General features: G+C 29.2%; 1 protein-coding gene and 1 long non-coding RNA gene across 2 annotated transcripts in view; one reads left to right on the top strand and one right to left on the bottom strand.

The window, feature by feature from the left end:
• Positions 1-430: 430 nt before the first annotated feature.
• On the bottom strand, positions 431-7610 carry LOC136081805 (uncharacterized). Its single transcript, XM_065799996.1, has 2 exons — positions 7303-7610; positions 431-1639 (listed from the first exon to the last, which is right to left on the bottom strand). The coding sequence occupies exons 1-2, from the start codon at positions 7481-7483 to the stop codon at positions 477-479; spliced, it is 1344 nt and encodes a 447-aa protein (XP_065656068.1). The 5' UTR covers positions 7484-7610; the 3' UTR covers positions 431-476.
• Positions 7335-23595, top strand: part of LOC136081806 (uncharacterized) — a 29969-nt gene continuing 13708 nt past the window's right edge. The window contains exons 1-2 of the long non-coding RNA XR_010639133.1: positions 7335-7474; positions 10872-11017. This is a non-coding gene — a long non-coding RNA (uncharacterized LOC136081806). The remainder of the gene's footprint in view (positions 7475-10871; positions 11018-23595) is intronic.

The raw sequence follows: 23595 nt of genomic DNA on the forward strand, positions 1-23595 counted from the left end.
TAGATTGACTTCTGGATAGTCTGAATTAATCCTATAAAAATTGCAATTTAATTGGGACTTTCTAGCTTAAAAATGCCTGGTTAAAAAAATTATTTTTGTCGTAGGTAATTTTTTGTTTTTTAGTTCAAGTTAAAATGACTTTCGGGTCAGAAAACAATATTTACCATTTATGAAACATGTAATTTATACAGCTAATTATGAAACATGTAACTTATACAGCTGATATGTAGATTTTATATCATTTGCATGATTTTTATTCTTTATTATTGTTTTAAATTTTTTTGTTATTGTTTTAAATTATTATTATTATTTTTAATTCTTTATTATTGTTTAAATATTGATTTTGTACTGCCATAAATTATAAAATCGAAAAGCTGTAGATAACATCTAAGTTAAGGGTATCGATTGTTGGTAAAAAGGATTACAAGGATCAAGTAATAGCGTCGTCTTCTGTTATTAACCAAAAAAAAAGAACTTTAAATGAATCCAATTTCTTCTGCTTCCAAAACTATTCCTAACACTCTTCGTCTGATTTCACGAACCATTGGATGATCGTCCGGCTTTGGAGCTCCTCCAATCTCTCTTTCTCGTTTTTTATTTAATTCAGAGATTGATCTCCAACCTCCAAAGTCAATCTGAAAAGGACTGAGCACATTTGGCATGATTGTCAATCCCAAGGATAGCATGACATCTCTTCGGATGTTGATTTCCTCTTCAAACTCTTCAAATATCATTTCAACTCCTGCGTCTTTAGCATAGGATACGAAGACTTTGAAATAGTCTTGAAGAAGATTTCGCAAATGAACTTTTCTGAACTCCCGATCGGTTGAAACAGAGAGCATGTACCAAATATCTAGAGCTGGATGGTAAAATGACATCATTTGGTAATCAATCAAAGTTACATAGCTCTCATCCTCATTGAAGAACATGTTGTTGCTCCAGGCATCTCCATGACACATGGTTAAGATCTTGGAACGGTACTTTTCACTTTTTGAATCTATACCATCTATCAGATTCTGAAGCATTTGTGTATCTCCATAGGTGATCCATTTTTGAATAATGACCTCGGAGATATTTTCGTTCCTGAGTAAAGATGTGACAATTTTGGTGCAAGTCTTTAGAATACCGCTAAACATAACATCTTTCATCATGATGCAGCATTTTTCAGCATGCTCTGGTTTAAGGGTTTTGGCAAAGTCTTTGTGTGTTTTGGCCAAGTGTAGCCATTTAAGCCAAACTCCATGAAATCTGGCTAAAGTCTCAAGAGCCACTTTGGCTTGATTGTAGCTAAAAAGACGTGTTTTATCCAATAGTTTCATTGGCTTGTCCCCCTGAGTAAGATTCTTCAAGATTAATATTCCTTTTTCTTCAGGAAGAACACAAGGCCAGCAGAGCAAACAACAACAATTTTCAAAAAATCTTTTTCTGCCAATCATGTAATCCAAATAGTTTGTGTAGGAGTAGTAACAAATAGGGGAAATAGTCACAATTTCTGGAAATGTTTTAACTAGCTCTGGATAGGCTAAATGAAACCAAAAAGCTTCTTTAGAAAATGGTTTGGCGATGACTGATAAATTACGATGGATAAAATCTTTTTTTGACATCTTGATAACCACACTAATTGTTTGATCTGGTTTACCTAAGATTAAAAATAGTTCACATTTAATTAACCAAAAAGTCCTATGCTTTACATATACTGTTGTCCAAGTTATTATTTTAATAATAACTTGAGAGACTTAAAGTCTTTTGTGTGTTTTTTGTAAAAAAAAAAATTGTAAATCTGTAACCTAAGATACTTTTATATCTAACCCTACATATAAGTCATAAGTATAATACTGACTATTATGTAATAAAGCTTAATGAAACGATTTTCAAAGAAAAAACAAAATAAGTTTACAATAAAGGTTTGAGTAAAGTATGGGTTCGAATTTTGTTCTCTATCACATTAAACTTTTCATTAAATTTAAATTAAAATGAAAAGAGGTAAATGGTTAAATTAAATATCATGTTTTCTTGTTTTGGCAGTTTTACCCACTAGTTCACTTTTTTCTTGAATCAGTAACAGCATCTTTATTATTTATAGATTTTCTCTTTTAATGGTTATTTTAGTTCTATATTATAAAGAGTGTTAAAAATATTAGTACATCTGCAGGTATGGGGGAAGGGGGAGTTACCCAAAAACGTACGAATGCGTACAAGAACGCGGGGTATTAAAGTCAGCGAGTACGTACACGGTTTGACCATCTCTCATTCTCTATCTCCCCGAAAATATGACTTTACAATGATTTTCACAAGTTTAAAAAACTAATATTACGTTAAATAGCAGAGAAATGTTGAGTTCACTAAAAGTTTTTTGTTTTTAATTTTTTGAAAAACGTATGCGTTTGGGAATATGTGTGGTCAAAGTTAAAAGGCAGGGAAGGGGGATTTTTGTAATAAATAGCGCGCACAAACGCAGAAGAAGGAAAGGGGGGGGGGGCATTAAAAGCATAATACTGCAGTCGTTTTTCAAAACGGCTAAGTTTTTTTACAAAATAAACAAATTTAGATGTATACAAACGTTATCAAATAAGTATTTTTTAAGAATTATGAAAAATTTCGTAAAAATTATTAGTTTCAAAAAACATTTTACAAAGAGTTTCTTTTCTTTTTTAATTGCGTTTTTCTCGAAATACATAAAAAGATCTTAAAGCGTTTTGAAAAACCACTGCAGAACAGTGCATACAAGAGGGAGAGAAGGGGGGGGGTGGCAATCCTAAGTCAGTAGTTTTACTGCGTACGTACTTTATGGATACCCCTCACTCGATGTATATAAGGACAGTTCCGTAACATATGTAAAATAAATAAATAGGGTCTTAAAAACTCCATAAGTAAAACTTATGATTGCCAGGTTCTAAATAATACTTTAAATTTTACAATGAATCCGATTAAAATAGCTCCAATTAAATTATATTGTGTTAGAAAAAATTTAAATAAAATTTATAAAAACACCATAACAAAAGGAAATAACCATTAAAAAATAAAATAAAAACGTTCTGATTTTTTCAATAGCGGTTTCTCTGTGACAAGACCTGATGGTCTTCTTTGAGTATCCGCGTTCTTTATATTTATATTTATTATTTATTTCTTAACGATATCTTGAATTGTTAACTTTTTTTTTTTTTTTTTTTTTTATTTGTATCTGTATCATAAATATTGTAATAAAGAACAAAAAATAAAAAATAAAAAGAATAAAATTGAAATTTCAAATATTTCAAGTTTTACAAGATTATTGTTAAAAACATTCATATTTGTTTTTTTCGCTCGACGAGGTAAAAGTTTTACCCTGCCATACTTTCCTATGATCATGTTTGTAACATATGTTAAACACTATATATCAAAAATTATTTATTATAAAAATATTTTAGCGTTTTTAATTGAATTTTGCTGTTTTATATGAATAATTTGGTTATAATTCAGCTTAGTTAATAGTTTCCTAACTAATTTCATAAGTTTTTTAAACAGTTTATTTAAAAAACTAATGAATGACACTCATTGTAAACTGAAAGTAAAAAAACTTCTTATTCTACCATTTAATGAAAAAAACAACATGTTTTAATATAAATCACCCAGTGGGCCTGCGTCATCCGGGGGACGTCCGTGAGACATCTAACGGATGTCCCCCGGACAACGCGTGTCAAAAATATACGGCAAGTACAGTATTGTTTGACTTGTTGCTTGAAAAACTTTATTACAACGAAAATTTACCGCTAGCCGCTGTTTGCGCACTCCAATCATTATACCGCTAAGGTACTGTGAGTGAATCATACCTTGGACATAAACTAAATCACTTCCGTTTGTCTCAAGGATTCATTTAATCGCTACATTTGTACAATATCTACACTGAAAGCATATGAAGTCAAATTGTTTCAGATTGCAAAGTTAGAACAACAGTAAGTAGCATATACACTTGCTTATACAGACTCCTAAGAATGCAGAATCCTAGAAAGTCCAACTCTTTCTGGGCAACAAGAATTATTTAATAACATTCACGCACAATGCAAAAACCTTTATATCAAACTAAACGCTGAAACATCCGAGTTTATTATCTCAGGTAATAGTTCAACTACAAAACACACAATTCAAATTAATGGTTAGGATAAAGTCGGGTAGCCCCGGTAAAAATAGATTGTACACATGTACTAACAGAAAACAAAGTGTCAAAAGACTCTTTTTAAAATATAAACATTTATCTATCGAATTAGAAACAAAAAAAAAAATTATTGATTACCTTAATAATATACAAAACATAAAAGAAAAAATGTTAGAAAAAGGCATGTTTCAAAATTGGAGGGTAGACCCATAGTTTAGACATGATTTTACCTCTTTTTTTTTTTTTTACCAGTGTGACACAAATAAAATATATAATTATTTAGCATTGGACTGTTCTCAACACATTTAAAAAAATCGCCTTTAAAAATTGCCTGTGATATATAAGGAAAGAGAAGCAAAATATTATCGTTAAGCAACATTAGCTTTTTACTAACGAAAATAAACACTTTAAAAACACTTTTTTCGAATCTAAGGTCTTTTTATTGGAGCTAAATGATAATCCATAAGCCGTAACAAAACTGGCCTCCTAATTTTTTATGGAAAATGCAACAAATCAGGCCGTGTAATTTAAGTAGGCCATGTATATTATATTCATATATACATATGTTATGGAAAATGCAACAAATCAGGCCGTGTAATTTAAGTAGGCCATGTATATTATATTCATATATACATATATTATATTATATATAATATATTCATATATGTATATATATATATATATATATATATATATATATATATATATATATCACCCTGTAAATGTACTCTATATAATATAATAATACTGGAATAAAAAAGATGGAAAAAAAAGTTTTATAATAGTTTTTAATAAAAAGCATATTTTTAATTTTTAGTTAAAAAATATCATTTTCTTGGTAGTGAAATCAAAAATAATTTTTTTTTTATAAAATAATGAATATTTTTAAAATTTTTATAAACCTTTGCTTCTTTTAAGACCCAACATAATATATTTTTAAAGATATGTTTTTTTGATATTTATATACTTGTTTTTTGATATTATTATATTTTAAAAGAACTTGTTTTTTGATATTATTATGGATCTAAATATATATATATATATATATATATATATATATATATATATATATATATATATATATATATATATATATTATATATATATATATATATATATATATATATATATATATATATATATATATATATATATATATATATATATATATATATATATATATATATATATATATCTGGCATTTTTTCCCAGTAAGTTCTTGATATAAGATAAATATTTTTTTTTACAATTATTTACATTTTCTTTTTATTTTTTACAAAATTACCATTTAAATATTTTTGTAGAAAAAGTTTCATAATAAATAAAGTAAAAAGCTAAATAAAGTTTATTTCTTTTTTCTTTTTTTTTTGGTCTCAAAATTTTATTTTGACAACTTGTTTTTTGATGGTGAGATTTAAAGATACATTTTAATCGTTTTGTCCAACAAGGAATGGATTGATATATCAAACTTAGTTTGTTAAACTCATGATGAATCGATTCAATTCCTTGTTCACCCTACAAACCAAACCCAGCATCAAAATATTTGTGAAAAACTATTGCTAGTGTCTATTGGTCTATTTTAGCCTGTGTCTAGCAATACTACATACTTACGCATATGCGTTAAGTACCTTATTATACAGTAAGTAATACAGTTGAGTAATATATTAAGTATCGACATATTTATTATACTGTATTTTATTATACAGTGATACGCAACATGCGTGGGCATTGTTTTGAACTATAAATATATCTATTATAACTATTTTATTCCAATATTGATTGACACGTAGTAGTATACATTAGATACTACAACATTTCCTCTATTCATGGCAATCTTGGTTGTTGCTTTAACCTTTTTTCGATAAAAAAAATATATTTCTGCTCTTACGACTATGCCCTAAATACTAAAGTTTTTTTTTCATTGAAATTATATAATATGATTATAAAAAGAAAGAAACACACTTTATTCTATCAGGGTATATTGATATATGACGTTTTCCATGATATAATTTAATGTGTTTTATTTCTTTTAATGCATGAGAGCAGAAGTATATTTTTAAATAGAAAAAAAAGTTGAAGCAGCAACCAAAAAATCACTATATATAGAAGGAATATCGTTGTAAAATTAAATTTTTTTTTTGAGTTTCTGCGATTAGAAGTTGAGAAAATCGATTTTGAAAAAAATTAACAAACCACTGACTCATACTAAAATAGCATTAGAGGAAACTGAAGGTTTAATACGCCAAGATCATTTTCAGCTTATTTAACTTTTTTAATTATGAAACTAAGTTATCCATCAATTATAAGATAAAAATAGTTAGTTTTCATTAACAAACCAACAACAAAAAGATAGTCATATAAATTTCTTCACTGTTGTTAAGGACCGCAGTCATTTAAAAAGTTCTTAAAACTTTTTAAAATCAATTGACGCATGCGTACCTAAACAGCGCTTTTTCATAATATCGAAATGACCGTGATAATGGACTACATAAGTCAAAAAAATTTCTTTTTATTAAAAATTTATTTATTTTATTAAAAAATTTTATATTGAGGAAACAAAAAAGAGAATTTTGCAAAGAAGCATAGAACACCAAACTAAGAGCATGAATGGCAGTTGGCATGCTTCTGGAGCAACTTAGCATTGCAAAGAATGTCATGGGTTATAACAACTATCATGAAAGAAAAATAAGGGAGTCGCTTGAAATTAACTATGTGCAAACACCTCAGGAGGTTAAACAATCCCCGGTACTGCTTAACAGGGATAAAAGAAAAATTTGTTAGTACGATGCTGTTTTTGATGTTTTATAACTTATCAAAAAATTTTATATTTTACGGTGATAACGAGTAAAATGTTCAAATCTACAAGAAAAGGAATCGTCATTAAATAACGCAACGCCATGTTTATTTTAAAAAAGGAGTAGGAGATCATACGCACTTTTACGCGGCGATAAATATTAATGGGCTGTTTTGATTTTTTATATGACTTGAGGCTCTGCGGGGAAAAACTTTTAATCTTTTTTGTTTTGTTTATTAGAAAATTCCTGCGTTGCGAAATTTATGGACGATGACAAAGATAAAAAACGTCCTTAAGTGCATTGAGTAGCCAGCATATGACTAGCTATAAAGCTTAGAGCTAGTCTTACGTGGCTAATGTATAAATGAATTCTTACCTTGCTGTTTAAAACAAATTGTCCACCGGCTTAAATCAGAGTTAAAACTGTCATTGGTGTTGTCTTGTTTCTTCTCCTCTAAAAGACTCACAACATCAATGGAAGTGTCGTTGAAATATTCCTGCAATATTTTAGTGGCTGCTGTTGTGTTTAATTCCGACGGTTGCTTTATGTAAGACATTTAAGAGCAATATTTTTACAGAAATTAAGTGTTTTATCTTGAAATATGTATATCAGAGCTAGCAATTTTTGTGTGTCATGAATGACATCCTCAAATGTTGCGTAGTATAAAAAAAAGGCCCCCACCCACTCCGCACTCCTTCTTTTTCCCTACAAGCACAGTTGATGGCGCTCGGTCCTGTTAGATTTCATAAATGCACATATAAAATATATCTATAAAAAAAACTTTTATAAACTTGATATTGTTGATTAAGAACCAGATTTTGTATCATTTCCAAAATAGTGTACCAGCGTTCTAGTTCAACAAGAATGCTAGTACTCTATTTTTAAAATGTAGACTTTCCTTCTTTAAAAGATCCAATTAATGGAGAAATCACTAGAGTTTTATTGAGTAATTTCTTTTAATCTCTGTTTTAAGGCTTGAGTATATACCATCTAAGTTCGTTGAATCCTCCATTATTCATTTGGTTAAGTACAAAGTGTCTGACCAAACTAATGTGAACATTTACAGAGCAAATCCAGGATCTGTGTCTATCAAAAATATTTAAGTTTTGTTACCTAAAATAAATAAACCAGAAAATATAGATTATCGGATTTTAAGCAGAAGAATTCTACAACTTTATATGCAAGTTATTTAAGGGAAGCTTTTAGTTACTACACATCTATAGGTAGTCGTGTCCACATCTTTTATAAGTTTAAATAAAGCATTTGATAACATTGATTACTAGTTTTTAGTTCCTGTTTAGGTTTTGCATAAGTAATTTGGTATCTAGAATTTCAGTTATGCGATTGGATGCATTATTGGTGGCATTTTTCTAAATAAACTTTTTCATTGTGGTATAGTACTTATAGCTCCATCATGGTTCTTCCTGCAAAAATTTTTGAATGCTATTAATGCTGAGGCCTTATTAATTAATATGTATTTTAACACCAAGAAAACAGTTGGTATGGTCTTTAACCTCCAAAAAATTCTAAATTTGTATTTAATTTTCAAAACTGAGTTTATTAGGTTGCAAACTAGAATTTGTTGATAGATTTAGGTACCTATGCCGTAATGTAAAACATTATTTATCAGATGATATGGATATAAATAAAGATAAAGAATCTATATACTTGAACAAATATGTTGACACTGTAAATAGGCACTTTTACAGGTGTTGAAGCCTAGTTAAAGTAAAGTTAGTCCCATCAAATGTGGTGGTTTTCAAGTTCTATTTGGTTGTATATATCACTATTGATTTGATTAACAGAGTATTAGAATTGTCTGAATAATAAATTGTTATAAATAACTTTATTTTTTCTTTCTTTTCTTTCTTTTTTGAATTTTATGTAACTGTAAATGGACCTTGTGCCTATTTATATGTACATGTTATATGTACATGTTACATGTACATATCAGGGCTAGATTTACACCCTTTGGAGCCTTAGGCTGAATCAATTTTTAGGGCCTTTAAAAATTATATGAATGAAAAACCATTATATTGTATATATACAATTAAACTGTTCTTTGTTTTCTTTTGTATTTTCAATTCTTTAGTAAAACACTCCAGCTCTTACATAGATTTGTTATAAGAATGTTTTGTACAGAATTATTTTCTAAGGGATTAAGTATATTAATCATGATTGTGCTAATAAGACTTTATAAAATGTCAATAATTGTTGAGAGGGAGTTGTTATGTAGCAATCATTACAATCATGAATGTAATATTTTTAACAACTCCCTAAAAACCCTAGCAAACATTTTTTGAACTTGTTTCAGGGCCCCCAATATTGGGGAGCCCTAGGCTGCAGCCTAGATGGCCTATAGGCAAATCCTGCCCTGGTACATATATATATATATATATATATATATATATATATATATATATATATATATATATATATATATATATATATATATATATATATTTATATATATATATATTTATACCCACTGTCTGAGACTTACCAACTTTCTTTATAAATATGTATATATATATATATATATATATATATATATATATATATATATATATATATATATATATATATATATATATATATATATATATATATATAAAAGGAAAAGTCGGTTAGTCTCAGACAGTGGGTAACTCCGGACACTTGATGTACTGCTTAAACTAAAGAAGCTATATGATTTTAAATACTATAAAAACATTATTTGAGTGAAAGTATGGCATGTATCATATTTAATTCGCATATTAATATACCTATTTTTTATGTAAACTAATAATTTTTTATTAAAGATACATTTTTATTCACAATATTTATTAAAAAAAATTTGTTCAATACATAAATTCACTGGTTTTGAAATTAGTATTTGTGAATGAGCTATGATCGAGTGGTATTGGACACATGTTTAGAGGGTGGTTCAGGACAACTCAATTCATTTACATATTAAAAATAAGCAACTTTTTTATATAAATAATGATACATTTAATATAATACATAAAATTTTAAATATGTTGAGAACAGTCCAACACTAGCAAATAGCCTGACTCACAGCCAAGTGCTGCTTTATCGACTGAGGGCTTGGTATGGAGCAGCAATCTTTTCATTCATTATTTTTCGTTTTTTTCTTCTTTTTCTGAAAAAGCCGTATTAATTGAGATTAGCAAAAAAAGTGACCAAATACTTATATAAACACACACACACACAAACTTAATATACAATTAATAGCATTGGACTGTTCTCAACATATTTAAAACAAAAAGTCACCTTTTAAAATGCCATCTGATGGGAGTGAAAATATGTATAAATGTATATATATATATATATATATATATATATATATATATATATATATATATATATATATATATATATATATATATATATATATATATATATATATATATATTTATATTTATATATAAAATAAATATTGTAAATAAAAATGTTTAATAAGTAAAAAATTATTAGGTTACCTAAAAATTAGGTATATTAATATGTAAATCAAATGTGATGATACATGCCATATTTTCACTCAAATGTTTTTGTAGTATTTAAAATCACATAGCTTCTTTAGTTTAAGCTGTATATTAAGTGTCCAGAGTTACTCACTGTTTGGGACTACCCAATTTTCCCCTATATATATATATATATATATATATATATATATATATATATATATATATATATATATATATATATATATATATATATATATATATATATATATATATATATATATATATATATATATATATATATATATATATATATATATATATATATATATATATATATATATATATATACACACACCCAAACTAATACATTTCAGAATGGAGTAGATGGGTAATAAAAAGTATAATCTATAATGATTATACTTTGCAGTGCATTTTAACATTGCTCAGTGTTATAAAATTAACTATTATACATTTCAGTTTCAGACTGGAGATTCAAGGCAAACTGCAAAGAGAAGAAGACAGTTTTGTCTGTAAGACTTCACACTTTAGGCTTTGCTCAAAATTGGGTTTCACTCGAGAATTGCTCAGAAGATATTACTGGCTCAACATTAGCAAACAAATAGGTAATTTAGGAAAAATTTAATTTAAATTAGCTAAAATTTGTTGAAAAATTGTTTTTGACTGATTGTTTGCATATAGCAACTATTTGCAATTGTTTTAACACCACCGAGACGAGCAGGAGGGTCCCCTTGTTTTACGGAAAAGTTATCCAAAATGCATCAAGTTTGTAGCATGAATGTGAGAGGAGAATCGCTGATAGACAATCACTGGTATTTGCATTTTTAGGAAACTGGTATATTTGGATAGGATAAGGCTAGATTTGACAACACATTTCATACCCACAGAATTGGGAGGAAAAAAGTAAGAGTAAGGTAGATGAACTAGATGACAGAGATTTTTTAAAGTTTCTTTGTACACTGACAGAAGTTACCTGCTAGACTCTGATGAAACTTTACTAGTGAAGAAGGAGTTTCTATAGTTAAAAAAAGGATTGCTAATAGTATTTTTAAGCGCCACAGCACTTCAGAGAGACACTTTTAAACGAGGAGATGACAAGTATCTTTGTCAGTTATGGGCTTGTTTTCTGGGAGCACACATACTTAATTTAAAGCAGCCTTCAAGCCTCTATCTACTGGCACTGTCACTAAAAGGATTCAAATGCAGAGTCTGTTACTCTCAAGAGAATAAACACTACTACAATTTAAAAAGTGTTTTTTACAAACTTTTCTTTCACCAAAATCCTTCTATGTTACACTTGGTATTAATCTCCCTAATTTGTGGTTGTTTCTGTTGCTGACAGGGATCTGGATGTTGGTATCAAAATCAACATCATCAACAAATTCCTGTCATTGCCATTCCATACAAGAAAGACATTGTGAATGAATAGCTTGGAATCCAAATAGTCATTTTTTCAATACTATCTTCATGGTTTTGTTACTGAGCAAGAGTTATCTTCTTTTTCTTCTCCTGGAACTGCTCACTAGGAAAGAGCTTTTTCTGTGGAATGAGAAAGGGATAGTGGCTTGCGAGACTGAGTGAGCCTAAGTCATTTGTCAAGTTCTCTACTTGTGCAAAAGCAGTCATAAAAGATTGGTCTCAATGCCACATCAAGTTGATTTTATTGTAAGAACACATGTCAAGGAATGACTTCAGGCCTTTCTTTTGGGTTCATTACTATACAATAAAATGTCAGTAAAACTGTTTAGTATTTTTCATATCATAAATTTTCAAAAACTAAACTTTTTGGGTATATAAATTTTGGATTTTTGGATATAAAAATTTGGATATTTAGAGTTCGGATTCTTCAACTCTCTTACACTTTTATCTCTTTTAATTTTAATTTTCTTTGTTTCCTAGTTTATCTAAAAAAAACAGACAGCAAATGTTGAAGAGAGTCACAAAGAAATATCTGCAGAGCAACTAAATATTATAACAGTTCTTAATACCTTTTTGTTGCTTTCTAGTCAAGCTAGAAAAATGTCAATTTAGAACTTTTTCTAAAATAAAATTGCCACTTGAAATCTGTATCTCATATTTTGTAAGATAGCATATATGTAAGGAGTCTTCCATTAAGTACGCAGGTATGGGAGAGGTGGAGATACCCAAATAAGTACGAATACATACATTTAGAGGGGGGTTTTAAAGACAGTGAATATGTACACAGTGTGACTATCTCTTGTTATCCATCTGTATTAAAACCTATTTTTATTGATTTTTTTTTAAATAAATGTTGAACTTCACAAGTTTAATAAATCAATATAATTTTTTTTTTTTTTTTTGACATCTTCACTTCCAACAAGGCTGCAAGCAACCACTTTTAGAGTTGAAAGTTACTGGAAGATAAAAGATGGAGTTTATAGAGCGAGATAACAATTGACAGATAACTTAAAAGATTTCAAATTATATGAATCAGGAAAATAAAATAAAGGAAGCGAATTCCAAAGGAATGATGGTTGAGGAAAAAAACTAGGCTAATAGAAAAGAATGAATTTTTGTGGATGGCACAAGAGGAGCTTACTCTTTAGAGCAGTACCCGTTATTAGTACCCAGTATTAATAGAAAAGAGAAAGTGAAGCAACATTATGACTTTGTAATAATGGTTGGAGGTTGGCTACAAGAGCAGGTCCAACTATGTTTACAATGCATTTTATGCACCTTGCCTAAAAGAGATAGGGCATCATTTGAAGATCCGCCCCAGATATTTATAAAGATAAAGAATAGAATCCTGAATAAGAAAGTGGCGAGCACAATAAAGAGATGCAACCTTAGTAGATGCTAATTTTGCAATTGATTTGATATGTGGTTTCCAAGAAAAGTCGGAAGTAAGAGTTAATCCTAGAAGATGAAGAGTAGATAATTTATCGAGTACATTACCATTCATAAATATAGGAAGATATATTGTGATAATGATTAGCTGAAAAAAATTGAGTTTTATTTGAGTCAAAGTTTACCAGCCACTAGAGCCCTGTGAGAATTTCTGTAAGATCGTTAATGTAAGTTAAAAAAAGTATAGGGCCAAGGATAGTACCTTTAATAACCCCTAAAGAAGACAATTTTTATACTATGACTGGAAAGGAAGGATTCAATAATGTTAAAGACGTACACCATAAGAAGAAAGCTTATGGAGAAGACCAGCATGCCAAACTTTACCAAAGGCTTTAGAAATGTCAAGAGAAATAGCCTTAGCCTCTCCACATTTATTTAATGCATGATAAAACCTATCAGTTATTACCGTTAACAAATCAGCAGTAGAACGAAAGATCATAAATTCATATTGATGATTAGAAACTAAGTTATTAGATGATGATGAGATATTAAGTGTTTGTTAATTAAAGACTCATACCTTGTTTATGATAGTAAGAAGACTATTAGAACAGTAGTTAGGCAAGTCAGATCACTGTCCAGAATATTTGAAAATAGGGATAACATATGCCGCTTTCCAGCAGGCTGGAAAATAAGAATCTGATACGCACTTGTTAAATAATTTTAAAAATATAGACAACAGCTTTGGAGAACACTTCTGCAACAATATAACAGGTATGTTGTCCGGACCACAAGCTGTAGAAGAATCTAAGCGAGAAATCACTTAGATACAGAAGCTAGAGTGATACAAAGGTCAGGCAATGGATTAACCTGTTTTTCGGCTACATCAGGTAGAATGTGACTAGTGGAATCAAGAGATATCGATGAGAAGTTCTTAGCAAACAATTCAACTTTGTCTTTAGGTGAGGCGACAAAATCTAAACCATACAAGAGAGGTGGAATAACAGATTTACCCTTGTTATAGATGCTGATTCTCCAGAAGTCATGAGAGCCTAATTTTTGAGATGAAATACAAGAATTTTTTACCTGAGAATAATGGGCTTTGGCATTAGACAAAACCTTTTTAGAATTGTTTTGCTAATAGATTTGGAAGTAATGGTTTCGATTGGAAATTGCAGCAGCAAAATGTAAGGAAAACCGTAGATAATAGTGAGGTTTGACTTTAAATTGTCAAGAGGGAATAAAAGATTTCATGCCAGCCTGAATCCAAGAAGTTATGTAAGAAGCACATTTGTCACCAGGAAGACGAAAGATTTCTACCCAAGATTTCTACAACAAAAATCATAGAAAAAGTCCCATTCAGTTTTAAGGTAGTTGTAACTACTGAGCACTGACTAGAATAAGAAACAAGACATAAAAAGAGTAGAGAAGGTAAATAATTAGGATTGTCTAAAAACAAGTTGAAATAGTGACTATTTGAGTTAAAGATTGTTTAAACGTAGTTTCATTTAGCAGTTACTAAATTGAAAGTATTTCATATTTTTTCCGAAAATACTATTTTATTGTTTTTTCATTTCAAAAATAAAGCAAAATTAAAAAAATGAAAATAAAAAAATTAAAAGCTATGGAATCTTTATAATTTATTTTAAACTTACCTAAAATTAATAGTAATAAAAATGTATCGTAAGTAAGTAAATTGTTAAGGTGTAATATCGAATTGTATTTGAAAATATTTGCGGTACTCCCACTCCTCAATTAAAATAAATTCGTTAAATAATATGGTAATAATATTTTACGCTATTTTTAAAAGGTTTTATTTGTGTATTTATAGTTCATAATTCAAAGTTTGCATAAAACATATCTTCTTTAAATGTACTTTTTGCACAGCCATCATCCTTTTTTAAATCTGTCTGAGGACAGGATATTACGAGGTGATTTGTTTATTAACATATAATAATATAAACTGCATAAAAATAAATAACTTCATTTATTATAAAACAAGTTTATATCTGTTTCGAAACGTTACAAAAATGCAAAACATGAGTTCTATACTTATTTATATAAAACTTAATTTAAAATTTAACACTAAAACATTTTTTTAAAATGAATTAAAACGCAATACAATTACTATATAGTAATTGTATTGCGTTTTAATTCATTTAAAAAAATATTTTGGGGTTAAATTTTAAATTAGGTTAATTTAAGTCCAACAATAACATGGGTCTGCAGACATTTTTAAATTTATTTCTTCAACATTACGATCGTTAAAAACCGTTTTTAAGTTCATAAAATTTTTTATGAAAAAAAAATCATAACACGTCTTCAAATATCTACTTTGTTTTCAGAGCAATATTATTATTATGCAAAATAATTGCGCTTAAAGTTGAAGACTTAAAATCGAAGTATTAATAAAATTTAATTTGTGCAAACATAAATATTGTAAATGTTTGTGGAATTTCTTTAAAATGTAGAAAATTTAAAATTTTTCTACTAAATATGGGCCAAAAGGCCCATATTTAGAGGAAAAAGTGAAAAGCCCATGTGGGAATCCCGCATAACCTCTGGGGCCACCACGCCTCGAGATTGAGCGGCCTTAATGCCTGCAGAGTCACTGACACTAGAGCCAAGCCATTTTGTGTGATGAACATTAAAGTCACTAACAACAACGATATTGGCTGAAAGATAAAGAGAAAGAGCTTGGTCAATTTGATCAGAAATAACATCGAAAAGAGAGCAGTCTTGAAATGAACGAGAGCAATATAGAACAAAGAGATAGGCAATGGAGTGAAGTGGTGCTAAATGAAAGCACATAAAAGAATAGTCTGTGGATTCAAACCTAGTTTCCCGACAAATGGGTGAACTCTTACAAATGTAAATGCCCAAGCCAAGCATATGGCTATTGGAGTTTTTACGAATTAAAGGAAGATAACCATTAACACTAAGTTCACAAGATGAGACAGCGGAACTCAAATTAGTCTCACAAAGAGCAAGTAGGTCTGGTGAACTTTGCAAGAGATAAGACTCAACAGAAGAAAAGTTACTTCGAAGACCACAAATATTATTGAATGATAGGTTTAGAGAACTTGGTGATGATGATGGTTTTTTGAGTTTTATAGTTTTTAATACTTTAGTCATTTTTAAATTTAAAGAACTTGACTCAAAGCACAGAAAGTACTCAGTACACTATTTAATAGTCCAAGCAATCGCCTCATTACCATTAATAAACCCTTAGTCGTAACAAAGGTCTCCAAATGTGGCCTTGGTAATGCACACCAAAAGTACAAACAGGGGTACCATCCATGCGCAACATGGCACTGTTAGTACTCTGGTACTTAACAGCTGATGATGGAATCAGCCTCTCTAAGAGCTACGATAGAGTTTGGCAAACCTGACTACCAGCTGGCCTCAGAACCATAAAACTGAATTTTAGAGCTGTACCCTCATTTAAGAGATAATAGAATGAGTTGCCTAGTTATAAAAACAAAGACACAAGCAAAGGCCATGCATTGAGTAAAGAAGATCCAGCATTCAACATTCTAAACTGGAAACAATGTATTCTAAATTTATCTAAGTCAGCCTAATAGATAAAAAAGGGGTGCGAGGCTGGTCGGCAGATAAAATTTGTTTACCCCTTTATTGATGACAATATATACTGCTTATTGTTGAAATTATTATATTTTACAATATGCATGCGGTTTAGATTATCCCATTCTGACCCTCATGAACAAATGTTAGTTTATTGAGTGTCTCATAATATCTCTAAGGTAGGGGAGAGTGGGGCACTGTGAAGCATTATAATTGTGGAGGCATCTTAAGAGTTGTGACAACCACTTTTGTATGTTAAAACAGTTTTTACAAGAGCTGTGTTTTGGAAAAAAATATAATTTCAAATTTTGACATCATTTGACTTGCAAGGGGTCAAAATTTATGTTTTTTTTTATGACAGTAATTTATTAGTTTTTAAAGTTCATAAGTTTTAAGGTATCTTATTCAATTTGTCTTTTGCTAAGTAGCATTATTTTGTTAACTACAATCCATGGGCTCTTTACTTCATTAAACAAAATTATTGAAAAAGCAAGTTAATATTAAAAATAAAGCTATTGTTTTCTATTAGCAAGTATGGAGTAACGCGATACTGCACCTGTGGAGGGTCCTAAAACTGTAGAATAGTACTCCATTGTGTCATAAACAATTTTAAAAACTATTTCTTTTAATATTTACAGTCAATATTAAAGAGGTTTATGTAAATTTAATACTAAGAAATCTAATTTTGATACAAAGCCATTATTTATTGATGTTTAAAAACACATTTAAAACAATATACTCTTTGGTCTTCTGAAATGTGATTAGGACCATTGGATGCGTTTGGGTTAAAATTATTAATTTGTTTTTCTTTCAAGTAAAAAGCCTCTTCTCTGTTTTTTATTATTTATTTACTTTTTTAATGATGCTCATAGTATGTATCAAGCTACCCCATGGGTGGTACCTTGAAACAATTTTCTAATTTTACTTTAAATAGTCTCACAAGTTTAACCTGTTATATTTTGGTAATTTATAAATTTAATTTTGTGGGTAAAAATTTATTCTAGAAGTTAAACCAATCACTTAAAAACAAGGGGTATTAAAAAATTGTTACAAAGCAAAAACCAAAAGTGTATCATGGTGCCTCACTCTTCCCTATTGTATTGTTAATGTATTTTTTTTTTTTTGACAACTACTTATATTCGCACCAGTATATGCATCAAAATATGTCAATTCATAGGAATGAAAGTTTCCTGAAAAAATAAAAATTTATATGCCAACATTCTATAAATTACTAGTAATGATGTAGCTAGAAGAATAGTTTTATTGAAAAATATATTATGCCAAAGGGTGGGTCTGGTCAGCTTATTGAGAATATTAGAAGAAAAAAAGGTTTTTGTTAATGGCTAACTTATTCAGCCGTTAACATAATACTTACAAGTTTTGTGTATTAAAATATATAAAGATGGCAAGGACAAAAAGAAGAGGCTTTAGTCTTATCACCAAGTCCCTTTTTTATCTACACACTCACACTTATATAAATCAATTTGTCGTTCCCACTATAGATATATTTTGAAATGCATTGTGGTAAATGTATGCAAAATGCTACTTAACTTTAGTAAGTCTATCAAGAGTTGTTGTGGTTTACTATAAATTTAAAATGTATCAAGCATTTAATTCTTTGCTGCCAAAAAGAGTATATCATGAAATATCAAACAAAGAGTTTAACATTGATGAAAAAGAAAGTATTGCTCTCAAAGTATAAGTGGATCTCAAAGTAGATAAGGCTCTCAAAGTGGATAAGGGATATTTTGACTTTACCTCCAATATCATACAAAATCTTACAATAGTATATGGTGGCCGAAACTATTTCAAAAGTTAAAATGCAGAAGGGTGCTATTAAACCCAAAATTCAAGGATACCAACTTTTTAAAGAGTTTTATGTTGAAAGGGTTCATATTAAAGCTGATGTTCAAGCTGGAAACAAATCTTTACATTTAGTTAGGTGTTCAGTATCAGCATCCATGAAAAAAACACATATGATGTAAATGTCTGCAAAACCTATGCAAAAATATTGGATAGGTAAATTATGCTTAGTTGTAAAGCTGGAGACGGAGGATGTTGTAGCAGCAACCTTGTATAAACTTGTGGATTTCAAGGAACTTTAAATAAAAAGTGTTCCAGATGGCAAGGTTTGTACAGACTTATTACAGCAATGGCATGTCCCTGGTGAGTCTGTAAAAAATTCTGAAGCTATACTTTTTAAAACCTTTATATTTGAAAAAGCAGATGCTTCAAAGGATTTAAATAAGTCTCTTAAACGACCACTGGTCTTTGGTCAGCGAAATTTTTTTGCTACACTAATATTTGGTCATGACAAACATTGCTCAACTAGTAAAAAAATAAAAAGTTGCATGCAGGATTTCTAAATATATAAATTAAAAAAACCAGGGAATGACAATGACAGCATTATTAGAAGAAAATAAGTTTGAACCTGAAGATTTTTATTGTACTCCTATTAACCTAGTTAGTAGTACATCTTCAGTGTTAAGAGATATAATTAAAAACCTTTTTTAAAATTTTTGTTCCAGACATAGAGATGGACATTAGGGTGTCCCAAAAATATATCATAAGATGAATTTTAATGTGCAGAATACTACATTTGGCATAATATTGTCCGTAGAGAAAAACAAGAGAAAAAAAATTAAGTTTCTAGCTCAAGGGGAAGGTTATTTAGGTGAATTTACTTTTATTTCAATAAATAAATTTTGATTTAAAATTGATTTTTATCCGAGTTAACTTTTATTCATGTTTCGACAATAGCATGGCTAACAATAAAAATTAATGATGTGTGTTTGATAAACAATAAAAATTAATAATGCGTAAATTTAACTCAAGTCATTAAACAATAAAAATGATCTGTAAATTTAACTATAGCCGATATATAAGTAGAAATCAAAGTTTAAAGTTGTTTTCAACCAAGAAATTCTTCTAAAATACAGGTTTGAACTTGTATATAAAACTTATTTACTAGTTTCACTATTTTTTCATTATTAGTTGTAGACTATAATCCTGATTAAATCAACTACAGTTGAATGGGTCTAATGCGGATTTTTAAATGAAATAAATTGATTTTAGATAATGTCTCTAGACATAAGTTATTACACTAATTCATTGAGAACAGATATTGGTGATGCATCAAAAGCTAGAAGGAAGAGGCAACAATTTTATTTGCTAGGGTTCCCTTTACAGACCCCTAGTAGACTTCCTACAAATGGAGAAATGCTCAGAAGGTATTACTGGCTTAATCTCAAAAAAAAGCATTAGGTAAATCTGTAATTAATTAACAAAAGCATTACATTTTGTAGATGTTCAATGTTAATTTTAATGTTTTTTTATTTTTTATATTTTATCACCATGCAGATCAACATCAAAATTGCTTGTCCAGTTGCTTCCGGGAAGATGTATTAAAGATTCTTTGTTTGCTGATGGGGTGTGCAGAAAGAACACCAAGCAGACAATTACTGATGTCTGTATTCTGAGGGAGCTTGTCAGTTTATGGGAGCAGACTGAGTTTAACGATGTTTTTATTGTGATGGAGCAAACTATCAAGACCAGAATCACCAAGGAAGTCAAGGAATACCACACTTTAAAAATGCTGAAAACACTAGAACTATAACAAGGTAGCTACAAAAAGAAGGAAACACTTTTTTAAAAGGGAGCAGTGTTCTCTTCTCTAATCATAAAACAAACATATTTGATTTAATATAAATTGATAAAAATAGGGATGGTGAGGCTAAGAGGGAAGACATAAAATTCCCGAGGCATTGTCTAAGAGGGGGTATGGTCAAATTCGGGAACATGGAGAATATATTTTGTGAAAATGCTCACAGGGCACAAACAAACAAAAAAATTAAAATGTCTGAGAAAATGCAAAGTCATAAAAATAAAAATTAGAAAAAGAAGAATAACTATTCAGACAGTGACTTTTCAAGCACAGATAGCGACAATAAAACTAAACTATATTTACCTTTAGCTAAAGTCCAGAAAAAACAGAAAAGATTTCAGAGTGACATCAAAGTTTGTCTTCAGTTAAATATGGAAGACATTCTTCACAATTTGATTCCAATTATGACCAGATTTAGTATTAGAGTCAGGCCAGGTATGTGTCTTTTGTCTTCTCTTTACAAAGCTGGTAGAGTTAATATTGATAATATGTTGATATTAAGATCAACTCTAAACAGGTAAACTCATAATGTTGTGGAGTCTGAGGCACAGATATATCAGAGCTGGAAAAAACCCACTTTTTATTATCTCAGAAAGTGGTTTTTTGGGTTTTATTTTTAAATGCTAGATATCATTATCAAAATGAAAAAATCAAATATTAATGACTGCATGACAATCATAATATGGAGATTTCCAGAAAATTCAATGAATATCATAATGAAATTGTTCAAGATATTAAAATTTTAGCAAAAAATGACAATGTAATAATAATAGTTTTCAAAACTTAAATTGTAAAAATAAAAAAACCCAGAAATTCTATTTCATTGGGTTTTTTAAAAAAACCCCAAAATCCCAAAAAACTCACTTTGTCCAGCCCTGTGATAAATACTATTTGATGTCTGATCAGATTATCGGATTGTGTTCTGACACAACATCCTGTAACACTGGCTAAAATAAAGGTGCAGTAAGCATTATTATTTTCTATGCCCTTAAAAGACCGGTTCTCTGGTTGATGTGCAGACATCACATCTATGAAAAGCATGTGGCTTATGTGATGAAAGAAATTTTTGATCCAACAAGTGGTCCCAGCAAGAAATTTTATGTAATTCTCCAAAAACTATGGCCGCAGATTTACGAATTGTCAACAAAATTGAGAGAATTGTAAATTTTGACTGGTCTAAAGATACTTTTAGGCCTGTATCATTACTGTTCAAACTTAGGTACTATAGAGTTCTATATCACAGCTCTTCATAAGAATACTTTCCAGAGAGGTGTTACAAGTATCTTAGTAAACTTCGGGTATTTTTTCTAGGAGCTGAGTTTTCCAACTTTTCGTATAAACAGCCTGGAGCTCATCATGAAGCAAGATTTATGGCTGACTGTGTATATATTTACTGGTTATTCATTTGACTCAAATGTACCACCCTGCTAATTCTGAGACAGAAAAAATACATCAAAATATCTTGCAACCAACTAGATTGTATTTTTCCATGGACTCTTCTTTCTAAAAAGCCCAAATGCTTCTCAAGCACTTTTAAATGATTTAATGGCGAAGTGAAGACCAACATGTTAAACATGCTGCTCTCTTATGATATTCCGAAGTTAAAAAATTTGATTTAAAAACTAAGGTTGAAATTATTCCTACATCAAAATTAGAAGACTTTGTCAATGAGCAGTCCTACCTTTTGTTCTTTCTATTGGAAATCTCCGAGAGGGAACTTCTGCTATAGAAAGCAAAAAGGCATCAAAACATGTGAAAATAAGGATGTTTCCCAATCTTTTGCTTACTTTTTAATGTGTGTATTACTTTTTAATGCGCAGAATGCCGCATTAAGTTAATTCAAGATTTTATTAAGAGTACACACAATGAAGACAAGTTTCAGGATACTCTCCAGGTATTTTGTTCAACAACATGAAATATAAATGGGATTTTTTTGTTGTTATTAATAATAATGGTTGTTGATGTATAAGTAGTACTTTTTATAAATTTATGTATTTAGGTAGTTCTGAGGAACTGGCAAATGATTTCAAAGAATGCTACAAAGAAAGATCTTAAAATTATTTAGTTAAATATTATTTGAATTAATAATATTGGTTTATGTTATTACAATATTATAAAAAGATAAATTATTAGAGTATAATACTATTTTGGTTTAAAGTAAATGATAAATTAACTCTCTAAACTTATTTTATTACAATAAAGTTAAATGATTGATTTGAGGTTGAAACCTTGGCATTCCAGGAGCAGATACATCATTTTTTGATGTTTGAGATAAATGAGTAGCCCCCTCAAATTGAGGGAGTTCAAACTTTTTTATGGTCATAGCTTTTGAACGCTAAAAGATCATTGGGTGAATTTTAAAATTTACCAATGAATATAGATTTAGTTGAGAATAGTAAAAAAAATAATGTATCAACTTGTTGCTCTCACGTTTGGGACAGGTGTAGCTAAAATTTTAGGACTTTTTTGTTCCCAGGCTCCAATCAGTGCAATTTTTGCAAAGCATCCTTATTTTACATAAGTATAAATATATAAATGTTTGGAGTTTGCTCCATGTCTGGAATCTCAAACGCTAAAAAATGATGCATCCACGTATGCACTTGCATCCTTAAAATTATTAGCTAAAATGTTCATTTTGTTGCATTTAAAACAAATTCTCCATAAAATTGATGATTTATTTTGTAAAAAAATTAACTTAAAGATTTTATGACGAGCATATTTATTTGCTTGACACGCACCATTAATTTTTTTGTTTGTTTAGGTAACAATTGCAATCTGAAAAATATGAATAAAATCATTTTAAAGTCAAATTTTGGCTTAATAAAATAAAAGTAAATTCACCTAAATAACCTTTTGCTTTAGCTAGAGTTTTTTTGTTGTTGGTATTTATGGACAAAATATGCAGTACTCTGCATATTGAAATTCAATGTATGATATATTTTTGGGACACCCTAATGGACATAAATGAGGTTAATTAAAAATTTGTAACTGATCATCTGTTGTAGATGCTATAACTCTAATTTAACTTAAAGCAAACGTTTAACTGCATCTTTCTTTTGTAATGTCATGAGAAAAAAATAAAATGTTTACCCGGCATCACTAATTAAAAAACTATGTGTTGGAGACAAT

Source organism: Hydra vulgaris, chromosome 06, assembly GCF_038396675.1.
Source record: "Hydra vulgaris chromosome 06, alternate assembly HydraT2T_AEP".
Taxonomy (NCBI): domain Eukaryota; kingdom Metazoa; phylum Cnidaria; class Hydrozoa; order Anthoathecata; family Hydridae; genus Hydra; species Hydra vulgaris.